This window comes from Halichoerus grypus, chromosome 4 (genome assembly GCF_964656455.1).
Source record: "Halichoerus grypus chromosome 4, mHalGry1.hap1.1, whole genome shotgun sequence".
Classification (NCBI taxonomy): Eukaryota; Metazoa; Chordata; class Mammalia; order Carnivora; family Phocidae; genus Halichoerus; species Halichoerus grypus.
The window spans coordinates 162,351,017-162,375,107 of NC_135715.1; the positions used below are offsets into that span (position 1 = coordinate 162,351,017).

Below are 24,091 nucleotides of genomic sequence, written 5' to 3' on the forward strand. Positions count from 1 at the left end.
TTGAGGAACCTCCATACTGCTTTCCACAGTGGCTACACCAATTTGTGTTCCCACCAACAGTGCATAAGGGTTCCTTTTTCTCCACATCCTCGCCAACACTTGTTTCTTGTGTAACTGCTGAGTGTTTTTTAAAAAGTTGCAACTTCACTAGCCTCCTACATCCCTATTTAATTACTAACCAGAGCAACAGTAGATAAGATAGGAGGCTGGAACATGTGAATCCTTGAGCTCTCTTCAGCATGAATGTATAAGATTTTGCAATTTATATTTAAAAATCTGCATAATACTTAACACTGTATAAGGAGGGATGATGCTGGACTAGGAAAAGGCACCACACCACTTCATAAAATGTGTGGATTAATGCTGTATTAATTCAAAAAATATCATGGCATCTTTTATCTCAATCTTTCCCTTAATTTTTCTAAAATCTTAACTTGTGACATACTCTTACCTTCCCTTTCTCAATCCATTATCTCAAAAGTGTCTTCCTCCCCTTTAATAAACATTTACAGAATAGTTTTAGATTTATGGAGAAGTTGCAAAGCTAGAACAGAGTTCCTACATACCTAGCACCCAATTTACCTCATTATTAACTTGCTATATTACCATGTACATTGTCACAACTAAGGAACCAACACTGATACATTACTATTAACTACACTCCAAACTTTATTTGGATTTCACTAGTTTTTCCATTATGTCCTTTTTTTTTTCCTTTTTGGATCCAGGATACCACATTATAGTTAGTTGTCAATGTCTCCTATGACAGTTTCTCAGGCTTTCCTTGTTTTTGATGCTTTTGACGGTTCTGAGGAGTACTGGGTCAGGTATTTTACAGAATGTCTCTCAATTTTGATTTGTCTGTGATGTTTTTCTCTGGATTTGACTGAGTTATGAAACTTGGAGAGGAAGAGCAAGAGAGGGAAAGTGCCAATCTCATCACATTATGTAAAGGGTACATGCTATCAATAGAACATATTACTGAAGGTACTGACCTTGATCACCTGGCTGGGGTACTGTTTGTCAGGTTTCTCCACTGTAAAGTTACTCCCCTTTCCCCACACCCAACTATCCTCTTTGGAAACAAATCACTCTGCACAACCCACACTTGAGGGGGGAATTAAGCTCCATCTCCTTGAGGGCAAGTGTCTGCATAAACCATTTATAAATCTTCCATACAGAAGATCTGTCTCTTCCCCATTTATTTATTTATTCAATAATGTATATCAGTATGGACTGATGGCTGTTTACTTTATAATTTGGATTATAATCTTACACTATGTTATTCTGTTGCTCAAATTGTTTCAGCTTTGGCACCTGGACACTCTCAGGTTGGCTCCTGTGTCCCTTTACACAGCCCCATCACTGTGTTTTTTGAGCACTTCCTTCATCCTAAGCTGCTTCAGGCTCATCTTATTCACTGCCACAGCCCTAGTTCTTTGTTCTGGAAAATGGTATTAGAAAACCAAGATCAAGGCACTCTATTTTCACTGATCTTGGGGTGTCACTGCTCCTACTTCTCTCAGTGGACAGCACTAGGAAATACATGCATACTAACCCATACACATTCTCATTCTGTTTCTACTTATTTAGAGATGAAATAGTCATACAACTTTTTAGTCAAATACTTTTTTAAAAAGTTCACATTTTTATTTTATTCTAAAGCAAAATAGATTCTGAAAATGGTAGAATTTCCTTAAAATGTACATACGTAGCCAGGTAAAAACATTTACTGAAAGATTAATTTATATGTTATACTAATAAATAATGAGTTTTTTTTTTCATTTAAATATTTCCTAAAGTTATTATTTCTTTCATGTGATGTCAGAACAAAAAAAATATTTTGCTTTTAGAGGACATAGTTATCATTCATGGAGTATTTTGAAGGGAAAGAAGCATTTATTTTAAGGTGTAATCATAGCATACTTGTTTAAAGGATGTGGGAATCTGAAAATATGCACTTTTTGAGTATCACTGATTTCTTGTGAAAACTTTAGTAAGTCTGATGGCTTAAACAGTGATACTGAACTAATTCTAGTTATTTCCACTCTGCTGAAATGTCAGGAAACCTATGGGGAAGGAGGGCAGTTTCATCATGGATTCTGAGTATGCAGACTTCCTCCATGCAACTTTTCTATCCCCAGGTATATATTAACAGTCACAGTTGTTCAGCAGTATGATTGAGTTTGAAATAAACTTTATAAATATATATAACAACACTCCTGGATTTAAAACTTTATATACTATATGGTGCTCCATATCAAATACATTTATGAACTAGCCCATGATATTGTCCCCTCTAACCACCAAAACAAAATTTATTTCATAATTTAGACATTAGGTATAGCTCTGGCTTTAGGAACCTTGCTGAAATAACCAGGGCTGCCGTCAGTCTATAGAGATTTCTTCATATTGGCTGTCACCATTTCGAAGTACCTGGGATGCTTGAAGAACTGGATCCTGATTTAATGCTGGAGCTGGATAAGGAAGTCCAATCATAAGCCGACTCTGTCCTCTTCAAGGCTTCTTGATAGTTCATGTAGAGCTGTTTCCCATACTAAACAGAAGGCAGTAAATGATGACAATTGAACATTATTGGGTATGATACAGATGGATGAGGTAAGAAAGGGGGATATTTTCTGTTTACTGATTCATAGTTTGCATTAAAACTAATACCTATAGTACTTCAAAAATTATTTTTAATACCAGTAAATTACCATCAACTCTTATTTATCCTCATTTTAAGAAAGGCAGCAAGAAGTTAACACTTGATTTGTTCATTATCAATATAAAGATTTTTTTGTTATTCCTAAAGCAACTTTGATTTTATAGCTATCATAAATTTTATTTTCACTTAATGGGCATAAATATTCCTTCATGTTTTATGTGTAATCCTCTTCAAGGTGTCCTTAAAATTTTTTTCAAAGACTTTTTTTTTTTAGAGCAGTTTTAGGTTCACAGCAAAACTGAGAGGAAGGTAAAGAAACTCCCCATGTGCCCCCTGCCACTCTCTGTGCACAATCTCTCTCATTTATCAGTATTCTCCACCAGAGGGTGCATTTGTTTCAATCAATGAACCTACATTAACACCTAATAATCAAAGTCCACAGTTTACCTTAGGTTCACTCTTGGTGTTACACATTCTGTGGGTCTGGAGAAATGCATAATGACATGTATTCACCATTATAGTATCACACCAAGTATGAATATTTTCACGGCCCTAAAAATCCTGTGTCCTGCTTATTGATCCCCCTATTCCCACCCTGAGGTGATTTAATTCTCAAAAAATTTCTTTTGCTTAGGCTAAACTCTGCTGTATAAGAATCATATAATGTGTTCGTCAGAGCCAAAATAAATCACTCTGATGCTACACAAGCTTTTACCAGCAGTATTATTCCATGGATACCAACTGTTAAATGTTTATCCCCTAAGACATTTAAAAAATAAAACTTAGGCCTCAGAAAACACTGACAAAATCATAAACATGAAATGATTAGAATAACTGTCATGACAATCAAAACTATATCATGAAACACCTCATTATTCTATCAAACCAAAACAGAACACCCTACCTTTGCAATGCGGATGCCATTGACCCACTGATGCAGGGTCCTCACATCATCACAGCAAAGGTACTTGATGTACTGAGATTTCTTCTGGATCTGCGGGTGCTGCAAGATTAAAGGCAAAGTCCAATTCAGTACCCTGAAGAACTAAAGAAAAACTCTATCAAAGCTTAAACAGACCCTGACAAGTTATAGGTCATCAGAGTTAACAGCCAAAAATAATTTGTACCTCTTATATGGCCATAAGGCCAAATAACATGGCCCATAAGTATTTTTACAAAATAAACTACAAAGCAAGGCCCCTGGGTGGTTCAGTTGGTTTAGCAACCGACTCCTGATTTTGGCTCAGGTCATGATCTCAAAGTTGTGAGATCAAGCCCCTGCTTAGGATTCTCTCTCTCTCCCTTTCCTTCTGTCCCTCCCCCTGCTCTTTCCCTAATAAATAAATAAATAAAAATAAATTTAAAAAATTAAAAAAAAATAAACTACAAAGAAACTTGTGTTAAATTTTAGGTCAAGATATGCAAGTTAAAAACTACCTTTATAGCACAGCAAATCCCCAAATACCCCTTCTATATTTCAGAGAAACATAGTCCATCGAGGTTAACAAACTCAACAGAACTCTTCATCTATAAGACTGTGAAAAGGGAAGATTTTGATTTCACTTTGAGCCCACTGGAATCAGGAATTCAGAAGACTCCAAACGAGAGGGTGTTTGGTAAAGCTTCTAGTGCTTCTGTGGAGGTGAACCAGTGGGTGGGGTGGGTGAGTGCAGGGCACAGCACCTGGGACATGAGTGGGCGCTCACACCTGGTGCAGTGGTGCCCCCTGTTGTGGACTAAGCACTGCTCTGCACCCTATCTGCCCACAGCACATGCCCTCCAGGGAATGAGCAGCTTTTCAACTGCATCATCAGATTCAGTTTTCACTTTTCAGCTGCAGTTTGGATGGGAGGTGAATGACTAGACCAGCTATACAATGCAAGTGCTAGAACAGACTTAAGGTATTTTAACTCTACTGGGCCACAACCACTACTTCCCTGGAAAGAAAAACCCTAAATCACACTTGGTTCTGGATGTAATAGTTGTTAATTATTACTTCTTTTTTCAGTTATTCTGAAAAAAATTTTTTAAATGGCTACATTTTACCTGGGGAAATATTTAAGATTATGTTAAATTATAAGAGGCTTTAAAGATTCTCTAAGCACATTTGTTGTGGAAATCCAGGAGATCAATAAAATAAGCAATTTGGGTAAGTTCTCAATGCTGCAGAAATAGATGACCACCCATATAGGTTATGTATCTGCACTGTTATAGATCAATCTTGGGGCGCCTGGGTGGCTCAGTTGGTTAAGCATCAGACTCTTGATTTTGGCTCAGGTCATGATCTCAGGGTTGTGAGACTGAGCCCCGAGTCAGGCTCCACACTGGGCATGGAGCCTGCTTAAGATTCTCTCTCTCCCTCTGCCCCTCCGACCCCCCTGCTCACTCTCGCATATGCTCTCTCTCTTTAAAAAAAAAAAAAGGTCAGTCTCTCTGGTCTACAATGGGAGAAATTTAAATCCATTTATTCTATTATATACATTGCTATATAGAGCTCAGCTCCTATAATAAAACATTTAATACCAAAACCAATTTAGTTACTAAAGGCTAGAGTGAAAGTTTTAAACAATAAATCATCAACAAAAAGAGGTTGGCAAATGGCATGGATGGAACTAGAGGGTATTATGCTAAGCGAAATAGAGAATGACAAATACCATTTCACGTGGAATGGTGGTGTTTGGTGGATCTCAAGGTTGTGAGATCATATGTGGAATTTTTTTTTTTTTTTTAAGATTTTATTTATTTATTTGAGAGAGAGAGAGCATGAGAGGGGGAGGGTCAGAGGGAGAAGTAGACTCCCTGCTCAGCAGGGAGCCCGATGTGGGACTCGATCCCGCGACTCCAGGATCATGACCTGAGCCGAAGGCAGTCGCTTAACCAACTGAGCCACCCAGGCGCCCTCATATGTGAAATTTAAGAAACAAAACAGATGAACATAGGGGAAGGGAAGGAAAAATAAAAGATGATAACAGAGAGGGAGGCAAACCCTAAGAGACTCTTAACTATAAGAAACAAACTAAGGTTAGTGGGAGGGAAGGCGGGTGGGAGGATGGGGTAATTGAGTGATGGGCATTAAGGAGGGCACTTGATGTAATGAACACTGGGTGTTATATGCAACTGATGAATCACTAAATTCTACCTCTGAAACTAAAAAAAAAAAAAAAGAGGTTAGCCAAACAATACTTAACAGTGTTCTCTCCTAATACTATAGGTTCCACAGCCTTCTCTTGGAATATATTCCCTCATCCTTATTAAATCACATTATGATAAACCACCATAGCAATCTTGAAAAAGCAAAGGAGGACAGGTAGAGGAGATATATTTTTCCACAGAATAAGGAAGGGCAATTTTATCTCATTCATTCATGCAACAGGTATTTACTGAATAAGAACTATTTGCCAGGTCTTTAAGTAGGTGCTGGGATACACTGTGAGCAAAACAGAAGCCCCAGGTTGTGCAGAAAATGGGATGGCTGAGAAAGGGCTTTCGTCAGTATTACCAATTAGGGCTTGAGGAGGGGCGTCACTCAGGCACCACCTACAGGGCAGGGTTTGGACATCTGAACGAGGGGCTACAGGATGGCTCTCAGCCTTTACCACCACCCCCTCTCTTTACGGTGATTCATAAACCATTCTTGACTGATTCCATTTTCTGAGAGCAGGGCTACCCACCACACATGGGTGTTCAACTGTAGCCATGGCCCTGCCTAAGTGTGTTCTACTTATTCTATACCCTAAGGGAATGTTTTTATCAACACAACATCAGAGAAAATCAAAGGGAAACAATCCTCTATCCTTTTCTCCTCATTTCTCTAACCTGGGAATCCAAACACCACCACAAAGAATACTATGATATGACTTTTTTTATAAAAACATTTTATTTACTTATTTAGGGAGAGAGAGCATGCATGCATGCAAGCAGGGGTGGGGCAGAGGGAGAGGGAGACAGAAGAGAATTCCAAGCAGACTGTGCTGAGCAGAGCCTGACAGGGGGCTCAATCTCATGACCTTGAGATTATGACCTAAGCTGAAATCAAGAGTTGGACACTTAACCAACTGAGCCACCCAGATGCCCCTATGATATGCTTAATATTTGCAGGTCACTTGCTAGGTTAAGGTTCATTTTAGGACCCCATAACTTGTCTTTTTCAACCTCCCACATAATAAAGGCATTCCTTCCTATAGCCTTCATTATGGTCATCCAGGCTCTGCACCAATTCCTCAGGCAGTTCCTTATTCCATCAATATATTATTTCATTAAAAGTGACATTTATTGGGACGCCTGGCTGGCTCAGTCAGTAGAGGATGCGACTCTTCATCTTGGAGTTGTGAGTTCGAGCCCTACACTGGGTGTAGAGATTACTTTAAAAAAAAAGTGGCATTTATTGAGGACTTAGTATATACCAGGCATTATACTAAATATGTTACATATATTAATTAGCTCATTCCCCCCTCAGGAAAACCCAGTAAGTTACATATTACTATCTTCATCAAATGAAGAGAAACTGAGGCACAGAGGGGTTCAGACAGCACTCTAAGTTGCTCACATATTCATGTTTATTAGTGAAAGAACCAGGATTTGAAACCATGCCATCTCATTCCAGGGCCTGTGCTCTTAATTATGACATACTTCTGTCTTATTAGTAGTGAAAGCTTCTTCTTCCAAATGTGCTGCCTCTCTCCTCTTTTCCCCACAATATCACACAAGAGGGGCACTTGGGTGGCTCAGTGGGTTAAGTATCTGCCTTTGGTTCAGGTCATGATCCCAGGGTCCTGGGATAGAGCCCAAGTCAAGTCGGGCTCCTTGCTCAGTGGGGCCCCCTTCCCCCAACTTGTGTTCTCTCAAATAAATAAAATCTTTTAAAAAATTTTAAAAATCACACAAGAGCTAAGAGCAAGTACGAAGGAGACGTTCTTTGCCAAAAATAGAAGCTTAACATTTAGATTCTTAAAGATTCCAAAGAGAATATATAATCAAATTGTTCCCCTTAACAAATTAACAGCTATTAAGAAAGAAAGGTCATTATTTCATTTTTAAAATGATGTGGATTTGGAAAGTCTGCATTCTCTGATAAAAGATAAAAAACTTGAGAATTAAAAAAAATTTAAGAATACAGTAAGAAATTCCAGATTACTACTGTGCTATCAGGTTATTTTTTTCTGTTTATGCCAAAAATTAGATTGAGACAGACAATTCTTAAAACTCTGTAACTAAAAGTGATGCTCTAAAATCACAGTCCAAGTGCCAAAGGAAAACCACTGAATATATACTACCCACTTATTGCTTTGGGAACTCAAATAGGCTTGAAAATTAATTCTCTCACTAACATGCAAGAACTTAAAAAACAAAATATGTAGCACTCCATCCTGTTACTTCTACCATTATCACATATAACATCTTTCTTTTAATAACAGTGTTTGAAAAGTTCATGTTCATATTCTACCTCTAATCTCTAACCATTTTTTCCTTCTTACCTAACATACTGAAATAAATTACTTTGCCTCATTTCTTTTAGGAATGAAAAATTAGACATGGCTAAGGTGAGCTGTATTCCAACCATTACTGTGGTGTATGTATTTTAAAAACACAGGTTTCCTTTTAGAAACTTATATATGTGCATACACATATGTCCAACAAGCACATACCTCTTTCAGATAATAGATAACATATATCCTACTTATTCCCTCATTGTCATATTTCATGAATAAGCTCTTGCCATCATTTTTATTACTACCTTTAAAAAAAACTAATTACTAAACTGTGTTTTATTCCTCCCCGCAAGTGTATTAATTTCCTGTATCCTGCATTTTACTGGAAGAACTCAGACTCAAATTGTTACAGCCCAAGCCTGATAAATAGGGTTAAACCCTATAAATATTTATATTTGCATAGATCTTGTGTGGCAGCATTTTTTGGTTTGTTAGAACTCATATGCACAAGAATAAAAATACTTACATAGGCAAAATCTAGTAGAGACCTTTCAGGAAAAAAAATACTAATAGTTGTGTGGCATCAGGAACACCTCAGTTTCCAGATGTGAAAAATGGGGACTCTAGAACGGATCCGTGACACTGATATGCACAGTGCTTCTAGTGCACTGTCTGCCACTCTAGAGGTCTTCAGTCAATGATAGCCATTATTTTTACTACTATTTGTGCCTAGTGGTATGGTTTATTTCAATACCTTGAATATTTCTAAATATAAATAAGTAGGCAATATGAACATATGAATTTAGCTTAACCTACTTTACTAAAAGCAAATATGAAATACATAATTATATAAACCAACAAAAACCCCTTGGAACAAAAATATTCTTAACCTAAGAATTCTATGAGTTGCAAAAGGGATTAAAATAATAGTCAGTGGTCATAATTAATTTTGGCTGTAACACATACTGCTGGTTGCCTTCCCCACACCTATCCCCTCTTCCCTACTTCTTTTCTTAAAGAGCCCCAATTTTGTTTGGATGTCCGTCTACCCGTTATGTCAGGGTGTGAATTCTAACTAGGCTAAGCCAAAAACACCGGAATAAACTTAACCAAGGAGGTGAAAGACCATACTCCAAAAACTATAGAATACTGATGAAAGAAATGGAGGTTAACACAAAGAAATGGAAAGACATTCCCTGCTCATAGATTGGGAGAACAGATATTAAAATGCTCTTACTACCCAAAGCAATCTACAGCTTTAATGAAATCCCTATCAAAATACTAATAGCATTTTTCACACAACTAGAATAAATAATACTAAAATTTGTGTGAAACCAAAAAAGATCCCAAATAGCCAAAGCAGTCTTGAAAAAGAACAAAGCTGGAGGTATCATAATCCCAGATTTGAAGATATACTACAAAGCTGTAACCATCAAAACAGTATGGTACTGGCATGAAAAAAGACACACAGATCACTGGAACAGAATGGAGAGCTCAGAAATAAACCCATGCTTATATGGCCAATTAATCTATGCCAAAAAAGGCAAGAATATACAATGGGGAAAAGATGGTCTCTTCAACAAATGATGCTTGCTGGGAAAACTGGACAGCTACATGTAAAAGAATGAAACTGGGCCACTTTCTTACACTATCCACTAAAATAAACTCAAAATGGATTAAAGACCTAAATGTGAGACTTAAAACCATAAAACTCCTAAAAAGAAAATACAGGCAATAATCTTTTGGACATCGACTCTACAACATATTTTTGAATTATGTCTCCTCAGGCAAGGAGAAATAAAAGAAAAAATAACTATTGGGACTACACCAATATAAAAAGCTTTTGCACAGCAAAGGAAATCGTCAGCAAAACAAAAAGACAACCTACTGAATGGGAGAAGATATTTGCCCGCGATGTGTCCAATAAGGGGTTAATATCCAAAATATATAAAGAACTTTACAACTCAATCCCCCAAAAATAATGTGATCAAAAAATGAGCAGAGGATCTAAACAGAATTTTTCCAAAGAAGACATACAGATGGCCAACAGACAGATGAGAAGATGCTCAACATCACTCGTCATCAGGGAAATGCAAATTAAAACCACAATGAGATATTACTTTATGCTTGTCAGAACGGCTAAAATGAAAAACAAAAGAAATAACAAGTGTGGGCGAGGACATGGAGAAAAAGGAACCCTTGTGCACTGCTGGTAGGAATGCAAGCTGGTGCAGCCACTGTGTTAAACAGTATGGAAGTTCCCCCCAACCACAAATTAAAAATTACCATATGATCCAGTAATTCCACTACTGGGTATTTACCCAAAGAAAACAAAAACACTAATTCAAAAAGTTATATGCACACTTATGTTTACTGCAGCATTATTTACAATAGCCAAATTATGGAAACAACCCAAATGTCCATTGATAGATGAATGGATAAAGAATGGATAAAGAAGATATATATGTATACACACACCCACACCCACCCACACACACACACAATAGAGTATTACTCAGCCATTAAAAAAAAGGTGGGGGGGAATCTCGCCATTTGCAACAACAGATTGACCTAGAGTATATGATTCTAAGTGAAATAAGTCAGTAAGAGAAAGACAAATATCGTATGATTTCACTCATCTGTGAAATTTAAGAAACAAAGCAAATGAACGAAGGAAAAAAAGACAAAAAACTAGACTCAAATACAAAGAACTGGTGACTAGCGGGGACAGGGTGGGAGGGGTGCGTGAAATAAAAGAGATGAAGGGTACACATTTATCTTGATGAGCAATGTATAAATTGTATGAATCATTACATTATACACCTGAAACTACTATAACACTATGTTAATTATGCTTCAATTTAAAAAATAATTAAAAAAAAAAAGTGGACATGTACTCAGGCCAATGACTCTCAAGAGGAGGACTCAGGAGGTAGCTCCCGGGAAAGATTTCCTCCCACTTGAGAGAGACAAGTACAGGGAGAAATAGTCCCTCTTCTTCTGCTGGAAAGAGACAAATATACAGAGAAATAGCCATCTTCTTCTGCTGGATTTTGCTAGACCCATTGCATGGATGCCTACAACTGCAGTGGTCATCTGTAACTGTGAGGTGAGCCAGCCTGAGGATAAGCTGATATGCAGAAGATGGAACAGGGAAAGAAGGAAAGAATTTGGGTTCTTACTGACAACCCTGAACCACTGAAATAACCAACTCTTGCTGTCTTCATGTTATGAGGATCCCCCCCAAATAACTTTGATATATATGGATTATGTCTACTGATATTTACCATCTAAGATTAAAACTAAGAAAAATTTAAAATATGAGAATATACAAATATTTGTTCCACTACGCAAGAGAGCAAAGATATCATCATCATATCATGTAATCTCTTAGAAAACTCCATTATACGTTTATGAGAGAATGAGAGTGTAAGAGGCAAATAACATCTCAGCATTACTGGCATAATAGTTTTGACTCACAGACCCCTTGACAGAGTTTCAGGGACTCCCAGGGGAGCTTGGACTTCATTTTCAAAACTGCCAGATTAAGCTACTTCGTAATGACTTTTAGAAAATTATTTGCTGCTGTAACCTAAAGGATATAGTGGTATTCTCCAAAAAAGGATTATTTAATAAAGGGGCAGCATTACAATGGTATTTTTATTTTTATCAAAGCAATCAAAAACTCCACCCCAAAACCCCAAACCCAACTGATAACTCTCAGAGAAAAGCAAAATCAAACAATGATATAAACATATAGACCTAAGTAGTTACCAAGAGGTGACTAAAATAGAGCCAATGAGAAAAACTTAATCATCTCCATAATTATCTTGAATTTTAAAATGTTGTCTTTATCAGTAGCATCAATTTAATTAGGGCTATTTAGCTAGAGGTCAGCTGTGGTGTAAGCACATACTTCTTTTCCTTACCATTCTTCACCATTCCTTTAAAAGCCTATAGAAAAAGCAAAAACAGTATACTTGACAGAGATACAAACCGTTCTAAAATGTCCAATAACTCACTCTATGTCTAACATCAATTAAAATTCCTAAAAAGGGAATGTGTTTACCTTTAGCACCAGACAATAATCTGTAGGTGCTTTGTACTTGTTCCGGTAGTCCTGTCCATAATAAACATTGACATGATCCAGTTGGAGAAAGCACACCAGTTCCCTAGAGACCTAAGATAAAAACACCAAAAAGACTGCATTAACAATAATGTATAAACAAGCAAATATCATACCTGGTAATAGTTTCTAGTTGAGAATAAAAACTTTACCAAGTGGAAACCAATCTATTTTGCAGATGACAAGACAGTGAGATTCTCTATTAATGTTCCTTCTTTAACCCAGGATTCAACAAAAAAGCAGTCCATTTCACTGTCTGCCGTTCACAATGAACACAGACTTGCTTGGAAAGGGTGGCATTTTAAGAAGACTTTAAATATAATACAGCATATTAAATACAATATAGTATATAGTAGAGCTCTGGAAAAAAACAAGAAAATATCATGTAGTTCGGTGCTCATAATGCATATCTCAAGTACAATGATTCTCAAGTCAGGGTTTCCTCACCTTAAATAGAGGAAACAAAATATGCCTCTTGGGAGGGTGGTAAAGCCTGGATGAGAGGATGCTGAGGAGTTTAAAATAGTGCAGGCCCCCACTAAGCACAGAAGTGGGGGCCCTCAGCAGGGAGCATATTATCCAAGAAAGGCTGAAATACCTATAATCCCAGAAAGCTATTCTCCCCAGATAACAAGCAAAAACTACTGACAGAATTTCTGAAAATAAATAAAAGTATGACTTCAAATGTGGGAAGAGAACTGAAATGGGCCCAATGAATGACCAGAGAGTGAACATGTCCAGGTTTCTTCTTCTTTATAATAGATCAATAAACAAAGCAAAGCAATATTCTGTGTGTCCTACAACAGCTGAAACAAGGGACTCCTGGGTGGCTCAGTTGGTTAAGCCTCTGCCTTCGGCTCAGGTCATGATCCCAAGGTCCTGTGATCAAGTCCCGCATTGGGCTCCTTGCTCAGCGGGGAGCCTGCTTCTCCCTCTGCCTGCCGCTCCCCCTGCTTGTGCTCTTTCTCTCTTACTCTATGACAAATAAATAAAATCTTTAAAAAACAAAAAAAGAGTTGAAACAAATCAGAGCCTGGATTCATCTTGTCAGCATACTTACTACAAATTAACTGTCATAATGAGGAAGCTCAAAAGTCAGCAGAGGGGACACACCTTTGCTTTTCCTTTAGGGACATAGTAGATACCAGATGCTCGCAAGAGAAAATAACGCTTTTTCCACGACTTTTTGCCATCATCTTTCAACCACAGGACTCCTTCAATTTCTGGTACAGTTACAGAACTTCCACAAAAACATTCCTAAAATAAGAAGATGATTTGGAAAGACATGTGATCTTTGGATTCTCAGAACAAAATTGTGTTAACTCCTGTGAAGTTCATACTATAATTAAACCAAATGGCTTTGGTATTAAGGCCACATTGCTAATATTACCTCAATTAGAACTTTGTATTCTAAACATATAGATTCATTTTGAAACTACTATGGCAATCTCTATGAACTTTTACCTAACATTGTTTTGAAGAATCTAAATTGAATTGTCAACTGAGCTGCATACAACAGGATTTAAATGCATCTGTACAGCATAGTAACACTAAATTTAGTAAAAGTGTCCGTTAACGTAAGCATTAGACTTTATTTTTCTCCAAATTAACAACACATTTAGATTAGCTGTCAAACCAAATTTGTTTTAAAAAGCAACATGCTAAGTGAGTAAACACAATTTAAAAACTGTATCAATTCATATGATTCTAAAACAAAGAGGACATTTATTTTTTAAATATTTAAAACTAGGTTGAAAGGAATGTAAACAAACTCAAAATTATGAATTCTAATGTCTGTACTTAGATAAAAATGTAATTAAAAAATCAATCATGTATTTGGTAAAAGAAAAATAGAAATCCTCACTAAATATTAACATAGGACATTTTGAGCCTAAATTAACCTCTCTCTTCCCAAAGTACAGAGAAACCACGAATTATAAAGAGGATTTTTAATTGTAGCTATTATCACTATGAAAAGCTGAGTGCTGATCTTCATCTTCCTAACTGCCTTATTGCTAAGAATTTATTCTGGTTTTCAAACATACTAACTTCTTTGATTTTAGTTCTCTAAAATCAGCAAAGGCCAAAAAGCTAAAAACTGAATTATGTTTGAATTTGTTTTATTAAAAATAAGGGGATGTGTGTGTGTGTGTGTGTGTGTGTATAAAATGATCATTATGATTTTTTTAATTGAGTTAAAGCTAAGGCTTGAAATATTTTGTAAATAACTAGTATATTCAAATTTCTCTCTAGGTGAGCAGATAAAGCACCACAATCATGTCCTTCATTGAGCAGCCTTTTTCCCCGCTTGTCTGCTCCTAACAGCTCATGACTCCTTTTAGTCCACTAATATATTAGTTGGCAAAATAACAGTTTTTAAGAGGTTCTTCAGTGGCCTAACATTCACACAGCTGAACTCTCCCCCTCAGGCTATGGAGGAATATAGGCTTCTCTAGTTACAAGTGTAATTATGAATAAATAGCATTGACATACTTGACTTCAAAAAAGGTGCTTAATATTTTGATATTGTAATGTGCAGGAAAAAAGGGGGTGGGGGGAGGGAAGAGTCATACCTCCAATAGCACTTCTTTGTTTCTATCTGCCATCTCAGCAGTTTCCTTTTTCCCCAGAAGATAATTCTGGAAAAATAAATAAGTTAAAGATAAAACCACCCTATTATTCCCTTGGCACAGGTGCATATATGATTTCTTCTAGAGATACAGCAACTGTGTCTGCCTGTACAGAATGACAGGAATACTGCTTTGAACATTAACTTGTGCCTGAGCATCATTGCTAAAATGCTTAATGCTGGTCTTCTCCTTACTTTAACCATTATCTGGAAATATTCCATAAACCGCCCTCCCCCAAATCCTGGGATGATACCACATCCAACAGCTGACAAATGTTATTATGTACAGCTAATGAAAGGACCTGAAAGGTTTACAAATTAAGTACAATGAGTAAGGTAAATTTCCTTAAAATATGCTAAGCTTAACTGACCCAGATGCAGAAAATTTATGTTCTGGCTTTGAAAGAAGAAATCCCCAATTCTCTGAGACTATCATAATATCACTTGCTTGCCTCAACTAAAATCTGAATTCTATTAGCCTTATAAAAAACTTCTTTGCAATCACCTATAAAAAAATCTATTGGTATTCCCAAATGTGTATTATTCACTAAAAATATCCAGTAAAGATGTGTCATGATTAAGCTGTCTGAAGGATATTTAATACTTTTAACACTGCTACTATTTTTCATTACTACTTTTTCTCTCACTTACTGATTTTTATAAAATATTTGTATATTACAAATTATTAACTCAAACATTATTCTGGAATAAACAAAGATGCCAAATAAATACAGGTAAATATATTAAAAGTGGAACCATTTATAATCAAGGTTATTGAAATTAAAAAAAAAAATATTTAAGTGTCAACTGCATAAATGGAGAAAGTAGAGAACTTAAATATGTAAGTACTTTTCTTTGATGGATGAGAAGCTCACCAAGTAAACAGCTGTGTTCAATAGCTCTGGATTACAAAAAAGCAGAAACCTGGTAACTCCCTGGAGTTACTTCTGCTGCCCCAAGGGCTCACTCCATCTGGCTCTGAGTGACTGGTAATCTCTCTGAAGCCTGACACTTGGGCCCCAGAGGACTTTCCACCTCAGTGGAAGTAGTAAATGGAAGCAGTTACTACTCCCATAGTAAATGCTCCCATGGGGTTTTGCAATCACAATGCTCCAACCAGGTGGTTGCCAGTTTTTTAGCTCTATTTACTTAAAAGTAATAGAATAATATAAGATGAACATTTAGAAATCATGATCTCTGTAAGATATTTGGCCTCACCTGTGGGTTTTTGAAAAGTGCATATTTTTCTATACGTTCCATAAATACAAGCTTGTTTTGACTATCTCTTGTCCAATTAAGAAGATTTTCAACCAAGTTTTCATGGTCTTCAAAGATTCTCTCTATTCCAAGATAAAATATCAGTACTTTGTTAGTATTCACCAGAACTGCATCAAAGACATGAAACCTTGTGAAGTAATTCCAAGCAAAACCACAGAATTTTACTTGACATTATAGCTCTTGGCCCTTAGAAATGATCTAGTCTTCCCTCTATTTTCAAATAAGGAAACATGCCCACTGTGTTAACTGACTTCAGCAAAGTCACACAACTGCTATATGGAAGAATCAGGACTAAAATCTAGGTCTTCTGTTAGGTTTTCCTCAGCCTTCAGCCTTCTCCCATCCACCCTTGAAAAAACAAAAACCAGGGGTGCCTGGGTGGCTCAGCCAGTTAAGCATCTGCCTTCAGCTCAGGTCATGGTCTCAGCTCCTGGGATCGAGCCCCTCCCTCCAGCTCCCTGCTCAGCAGAGAGTCTGCTTCTTCTCCCTCTCCCCCAGCTCATGCTCTCTAAAATTAAAAAAAAAAAAAAAAGACACTGTAGCCAATTACATAAAAGGTAGTAGAGAAATATTATATATATGGGTCTTTAACCTACAGCCATGGACATATTCCAAAAATTAGTATCCAAACATTTTCTGTATATCATGATGCCACATCTATGAACTCAAACCTTTCTAATTCTCTAAGAATAGTTATGAGTATTATTAGAATACATTTTATACATGTTAATAAACTAATAACTTATGTTTTAGTTTTGGGGGCTATGTTTGTGCATTCTGACACAAAAGGGTTATCAAATTTTTATTTCTCTGGAAACCACTGTGAAATATTTAAATAGGTACTAAGAGCAATGCAAATACTTTTTAAATTAAAATATAAAGTTGAAATTGATTACTGATTCAATAATACCTAATAAAATAACAATTGCCAGGTTGCTATAATCACACAATATTATAAAAAGAAAACTTTTTTAAGAGTCAATGATGGCATTAAAAATGAGGAATTTTTAAAATTAGAAAACACCACACTAAACTATAAATCATAGGAAATTAAGATTTAGTACATTTAGCTAAAAATAAAAAAGATAGGCTTTATGTTTTCCCTAAAAGTCAAATGCTGGTATAAGAAATTCAGAACAAATGTGAATAAACAGAATGGTCTTGGTAAATGTGTCTGTCTAATGCAGTTATTTGAAGGGAAAAAGTATTTTGTTACTTTAAAAAAAAAACTGTTTTAGCCATAAGATGATCTGAAGTGAACTGGAAATGATCTTGTATCCAAAGAAATCTCAAAATACTTGGAGGAAAAAAAAGACAAGGTGAAAAGCTAAGGCTATATACAGGAAAAAAAAGATGACTCAAAGTGCTTTAGTTAACATGAAAACTGTTAGGATTGCATAGAAATTAAAAAGTAAATAAAGCAATTAGATTACTAACCCATTTGTAATTCAGAGATGGTTTCTACCAGCGACCAGTCTAAACTATAACCGCAGTGGGATTTGTCCATTAGGTTATCCAGCACTTGTCTCACTGTCTGCCTCTCATCCACCATCATTGTTTTAGAACTATCGTCAGACATGTGGACTCTAATCACCAACTATAACAGGTAAAAAGGAAATTAAATACAAACCAAAAACTAGGCATTCTAGAAATTTCTTCCAATATCAAGTCATCTTCTGAGTAATGTTGTTCTTAGTTAAATATAAAACACAAAAAATGACTTTATTATGCAAGAAGGATATTCTAAAATTAGGTATCAAATAACCTACCTAAACAAATTGAAAGCATTTTTAAAATTATAATAACAGGTTAAGATTATAATAAGACTGTTTTGTTTTACTTTTTTAGGAAAATTTAAAACAAAGTTACTTCTTTATAATAACATTTTATCTACAAAAAACATATACGAAAAATATATTAGGAAGAAATATCCCTCTACCTCTCTGTATCTTTAAGGTATGTTATATAAACAAGGCAATTCTTTATAAATCTGATAGAAAAAAACTGATAAAAAAAAAATCCCAAACAAGGAAAAAGCCCAAATATCACCTTTTTCACTTGTGCCTCTTTAATTTTCTCCAGGGCAACTCTGATCTTCTCAGCTTTCAATTTTGCTGCCTGTTCTTCCTGTGAACACAAAGCACTGCAGATAAACTAATGCTAAAATAATGAGAATTTTTGAAAACTCTTTTTATCTTAAGGATGTTGCCAGTATTGAATTTCAGTAAGAACATAACTTCACATACTTACATAGAGCACATTTAAAAAATAGCCCTGTTCACAAAGTGAGAACAGACATAGTACACAAAGGAACATTTTTAAGATGCAGACTTGAAGATCTCTTATATTAAGAGACCAGATTCCATCTTCTAGAGAAAAAGAAATCTGTGATATAGCAAATTAATGAGTTTGATTCTGTCAATCTGAAGCAGATGAATTTCAGACAGAAGAAACAGGAGTGTATATCCCGTTTGCCATACCTGCACAGTCCCTTGACTCTGAATTTATACCCGCCTCCGAAGTATGAGCAATCTTCTGCATACTAATGTTTTGTTCTGTTATACTGAAAATGTATCATCACCATAAAACAGCAAAAAACAGTATCAATTTATTTCTTTGCAACCACATAAAAATCCTTAAAAAAAAATATAGGTATGTTCTCATCAATATACCAATGCAAACAAAGGAGGATGCATTATACTCTAGGTTTCATTCTGTTTTGAAAAGTACACAATATAATCAATGTCTCATGTTACTAAACTCAAATTTGTTTCTATTAATTCACTGATGAAATTTTTAAAATGCTAAATATAATTTTCCAAATATTTAATTTCTAGTGACTTCTTTATAAAATTTAGATTATAAGTAGTAATAAAATTATCAAGAACTATAATTATAGTCACACCATTTATTTTTTCCTAAAATAACATATAGTATTGTAATACCGGTACTTACTTGTACTTTCTTCCAGCAATAGGCCATTGTACACTGTAGCCTTAATCTCCAGTTGAAAAAAACTCATGTAAGTAAATCTTCGCTTTTTATGAAGGATTACTTTCTAACTCTAAGCTTTTGATTACTCTGGAAAATATCTAAGGAAAATACACACTACCATCTTATATATTCCTATATTTAATATAAGACTTAAAACAAAGACCTAGTTATATCAGCCAATTTTATCTGCTCTGGATTATGATTAAAAACCATCCATTTCATGAAACCCAGTGGTTTCATGAAACCAGCTGACAGGTTTTTTTCAAGCTTAGTAGTTACTACTCCGTAGAACAGAGAAAACAGTAGTTAGAGAAGACAGTGGGCTTGTTTGCCAGAAATCGGATCCTTTACAATGAAAGGAGCCAGTGAATTAACATAATAACCAAGGTGTGGAAATACTATCTGTAAACCCAATTAGACAGAGAACAAAGAACTTTATTTTAACAATGGAGGGGGTAAGATAAGACTTGATTCTTAGACTATTATAGATATAGTCATTTGATTAAAAGATCAAATCATTGTATCCCTGCCTTTATGCAAATAAACAACATAATTATAAAATATGTTGCCCGTGTATTTTAATAAGTTATTTTTTTCTTTTTAATGCAGGCTATACAATGAGAAAACACTACTGTCATTAAAACTCTCAGTTTCTGGAATAATGTGTCTTAGATAAACAAATCATTGTTAGTTAAATTACCAAACCCTGTGTTTCTGATGAGTATAGCACATACTCTGGAAAGGAATTTTGAATACTACCATTTCCCAGTGGTTTCATGAAACCAGCTGACAGGTTTTTTTTGGAAGAGAAAGAGGGAAGCAGGAGCTTTATGAATGTTTTCTCAATGGGATAATGATCTTCTGTTTCTCATGGCTCATTTGCCACATCTTTGTATTAGTATGAATGACTGTTACAGAGAGGAAAAATTTACCAAGGCATATTTTCAAGTTTTACTTCATGTCTCTGAAAAGCAAATTTAAATCTCAAAGTCTGATAAGGAAAGACTGATACATAAAATCAATGCTTTGTGTATTTGGAATATAAACATGGACTTCTAAAAGGCCAAGTTCTTTTATAACATAATTATTCTGCAGAAGTTAAAAAAAAAACTCAAGAAAATGAACAATCCAATAAAAAAGGGTGTTCTAAAAGACTTGAACAGACAACTCAGCAAAGAAGATACACAGATAGCAAATAAGCCCATGAAAAGATGCTCAATATCATATGTCTTTAGGGAACACCAAATTAAAACGAGATTATCACTATACAGCCTATTAAAATGGCCAAAATCCAAAACACTGAAAACATCAAATGCTGGTGAAGTAGAGGATCAACAAGAACTCACATACATTGCTGGTGGGAACGCAAAATGGTAGAGCCGCTTTGGAAGATAGTTTGGCGGTTTCTTATAAAACTAAACATGCTCTTACAATATGATCCAGTAATGCTCCTTAGTATCTATCCAAATGAGGTGAAAACTTACCTCCATCCAAAAATCTGCACACAGGTGCTTCTAGCAGCATTATTTATTTATTTATTTATATTTTTATTAGCAGCTTTATAACTGCTAAAACTTAGAAGCAACCCAGATAGCCTTCAGTAGGTGAATGGGCAAACTGTGCTACATCCAGCCAATGGAATATTACTCAATGCTACAAAGAAATGATCAAGCCATGGAAAGACATTGAGGAAACTTAAATGCATATTACTAAGTGAATGAAGCCAATCTGAAAAGGCTGCATACTGTATGATTCCAACAATATGACATTCTGAAAAAGGCAAAACTATGGAGAAGGTAAAAAGATTAGTGGTTGCTAGGGGTTGGGGAGAAGGAGGGATGAATAGGTGGAACACAGCACTTTTGTACGAGTGAAGCTATTCTGTATGATACTACAATGGTAGATACATGTCCTTAACACATTTGTTGAAATCCACAGGATGTACAACATGAAGAGGGAACTCTAATGTAAACTATGGACTCAGGGTGATAATGATGTGTCAACAAAGTTCATCAGTTGTATCAAATGAACCACTCTGGTGGGGGATATTGATTATAGGGAGGCTATACATGTGTGGGGGCAGGTAGTGTAAGGGAAATCTTTGTACCTTCCCCTCAAATTTACTGTGAATCTAAAACTGCTCTAAAAAAATAATGTTTATTTTTAAAAAGAATATACAAATTTAAATATTACATTCTGATATTGGTTATAAATATAAAAATAGTATTTTCATACTCCCATTTTAGTGTAATATTATTTGCCAAATACAACAGAACACAACCAGCGCTATCTTTTGAAGGACTGATATAAAAAGTCGTTTAATTGTAAGATTAGTTTAAACTAAGTTTCTGTTCTACAGGCTAACAGGAAAAATATTGACACGGTGGAAGAAAGGATAAAAGAAACAAGAGATTCAGTGCAACCATTTAACATACGTTAAACAAATTAGATTTCCTAGCCATCAATAAGAAACCATCTTTTTGTAAAGCACCTAGGTGGGGCTATTTTAACATCCAAATTTAGCTCTTCCATTTGCTCAAAATACTACTCTTTAATAACTACATAAATTGATCTGTTTTAAAACTGTATAAAATTCAAATTTAGGAGCTCTGTGCTTAATTTCAACCTAGGCAAATTTTGGTTTATTCTTCTCCAGTTTATTAACAAGGATGATCCTTGCTAGAAGCTTTTTGAAGAAACAACTGATCAAGATACCTCTTACTTTTACAGTCTGAATATCATCACTGGAGCAAAACTGAAAATAAAAATACTTATATCAAATTGCAAGATTCACAGTATTTTATGCTTCCATAACCTCTTCCTCAGAAAGTTTGATTTTTACCTACATTACCATGGTATATTCATATCTTTACTTTTAACCATTACAACCTAGGGGGAGGAAGAAATTGTTTTAAGCTCATAAAGTATGCAATATAGGAAAGATCAATAAATCTTTGCTGATGTGATTAGACTATACAGGAAGAAGACATCTGATAGTTTACTTATAAAGGCAATGTAAATCTATGTTCAATGTCTGCAGCCTAATTTCAATACAATGAACAAAGCTTTATTCATCTCATGTTCTCCTCTTTTTGCTAATGCAGACAACCTCCGGTCTTAAGCCTTCTGCCCCCTTATCTTCTGACTATCCCTTTCTTCACGTTGTTTGTCCCACAGCCATCCTCAACGTAAGTAAAAGATATCTTACACGTATAACAACTTTTGTCTTCTACCCTGTCTCTTAAAAGAGCAAAAGACAACCCATTTTCTACCTGAAAAACTCCTGTGCGGCTATCAATAACCATCAAATGCCAAGCCTCCTCAAATTTACATAAAGAACAAAAACTCAGTGAAGATTTTAGGATTAAATGAAAGGCAATGCTGTGGTTACAAAGTGTTAAAGCATTCTCTTGAGTGTAAAAATTAGAATACTGACAGCAAGAGTGACAGTTGCTAAGAGATGGCCAGTGAATTCCTTCAACTAAAAAATTATTAAGGCTTCGTAGGTTCAGAACAAATCCAGTTGAAATTAAGGGGCTCAAAAGGAATTAGCAGTTTCTTTAGGATCTAGTTTATTTCACACTTTACAGCAATAAAAAAAATTAGATAAATTTAAAAAGGTTCAAAGAAAACTTGGAGTGGTAAGTTCACCGCCCATGAAATGCTCTACTCTATAAAATTACTTAGAGCCAGAATAGTAACAGTAACAACTACTTTACTTCCCTGACATTGATAGACTTTCACTGAGAAGAGAACTAACACCAACTGAACACCTAAAACTTGCCACACACTATGAGGCATGTTACACACGGTATCTCATTTAATTCTCAATAATGCAAGGCCAATATCACTATTATACATTGTACTGATTAAGGCTCAGAAAGACTAATCTTTCTAAGATCAAACAGGCAGTTACCCAATGACTAACTACTTGCTCTCTCCACTAGCAGTAAGTAAATACTTGTCAAAAATGAAAGACTTATAGTAATGTAACAGCACTTTTATAACTTCTCTGAAACAAAGAAAAATGGTGGTTAACATTACAACAGTTCTTGAAGGTCACTAAAGGACCATTCTGTGACAGATGTTTGTTGAGACTGTGCAGGCTTGGGTCTGACTGCAGGGGATAGAGTTCCTGCTTTCAAGGAGCTTACCTTTAAAATAAGAGACAAGACAATAAAGAAATAGATGTGTGGTTAGTCAGTCAGGGGTAAGTCCTACAGAAAAAAATAAAGCAGTGTAGAGGAGTGAAGAGTGACAAAAAATGCACTGTTAGATGAAGAGATTAGGGAAGGCATTTAGAACAGTACCCAGAGATTTAACGGCATCAGATCAGCAATATGTCCTTTGCCCACTGCACCCATTTATGGTACTAATGCCATTCCTAGAAAAACTGGTTGGCATTATTTTTGCAGATGTTACCAGCTCAGAGCTGTATGTGGGATAGTTATTTCATTAACAGTGGTAGAGTGACAACTGGATTTATGATGGAAAAAAAACACAAAACAAAATATCCTTTTGCTGCTTTGGCCTAAGCACAGTGCTACTATGTTCATTCTACTGTGTACTAACTACTGGGTGTTACAATGTCTTCGTTTGGAAAAGTGTATATCAGAGGTGGGTAACTGGGGTACCATGCTTTTTGGGTAAGGGGAGCCAGACTGCCACATGGGGGCATGCAAGATGTGTAAACCCATTTTTGTTTCAAAACAGCCAAGTGCTCTGGTATTGATGGCCCTGACATTGAGAGGCTCCTGCAGCTTGGGTTATCTAGGAATTTCTGCTACCTCCCTGACTCCACGCCCCATTCCAGCCTAAATGTTTAGGTTCTACAAAAGTGAATCACATTCCTGCTCAAATTTCTTGTATGTAAGCAGGGTAGTATGTAGGAGGAAGCTGGAGCCAGATGTTGGCTACACACACCAGCAATCCCAACACTTGGGTAATGGGAGAAGAGCGGATGCCAG

The 24,091-nt window shown here is 35.8% G+C and overlaps 2 protein-coding genes across 8 annotated transcripts in view; one reads left to right on the top strand and one right to left on the bottom strand.

Annotated features, from left to right (window-relative positions):
• Window positions 1-24,091, top strand: part of ABI2 (abl interactor 2) — a 164,565-nt gene that overhangs the window by 132,957 nt on the left and 7,517 nt on the right. The gene's annotated exons all lie outside the window — the stretch shown is intronic.
• The window catches only part of RAPH1 (Ras association (RalGDS/AF-6) and pleckstrin homology domains 1), a 91,965-nt gene that overhangs the window by 12,342 nt on the left and 55,532 nt on the right, over window positions 1-24,091 (bottom strand). For all 7 annotated transcript variants that reach the window (XM_078071217.1, XM_078071216.1, XM_078071218.1 and 4 more), the window contains 8 exons: window positions 18,180-18,257; window positions 17,568-17,727; window positions 16,071-16,192; window positions 14,797-14,862; window positions 13,337-13,480; window positions 12,167-12,277; window positions 3,573-3,671; window positions 2,437-2,557 (listed from right to left, as the gene is read on the bottom strand). In XM_078071217.1, coding sequence (XP_077927343.1) covers window positions 2,437-2,557; window positions 3,573-3,671; window positions 12,167-12,277; window positions 13,337-13,480; window positions 14,797-14,862; window positions 16,071-16,192; window positions 17,568-17,727; window positions 18,180-18,257 — 901 coding nt within the window. The remainder of the gene's footprint in view (window positions 1-2,436; window positions 2,558-3,572; window positions 3,672-12,166; window positions 12,278-13,336; window positions 13,481-14,796; window positions 14,863-16,070; window positions 16,193-17,567; window positions 17,728-18,179; window positions 18,258-24,091) is intronic.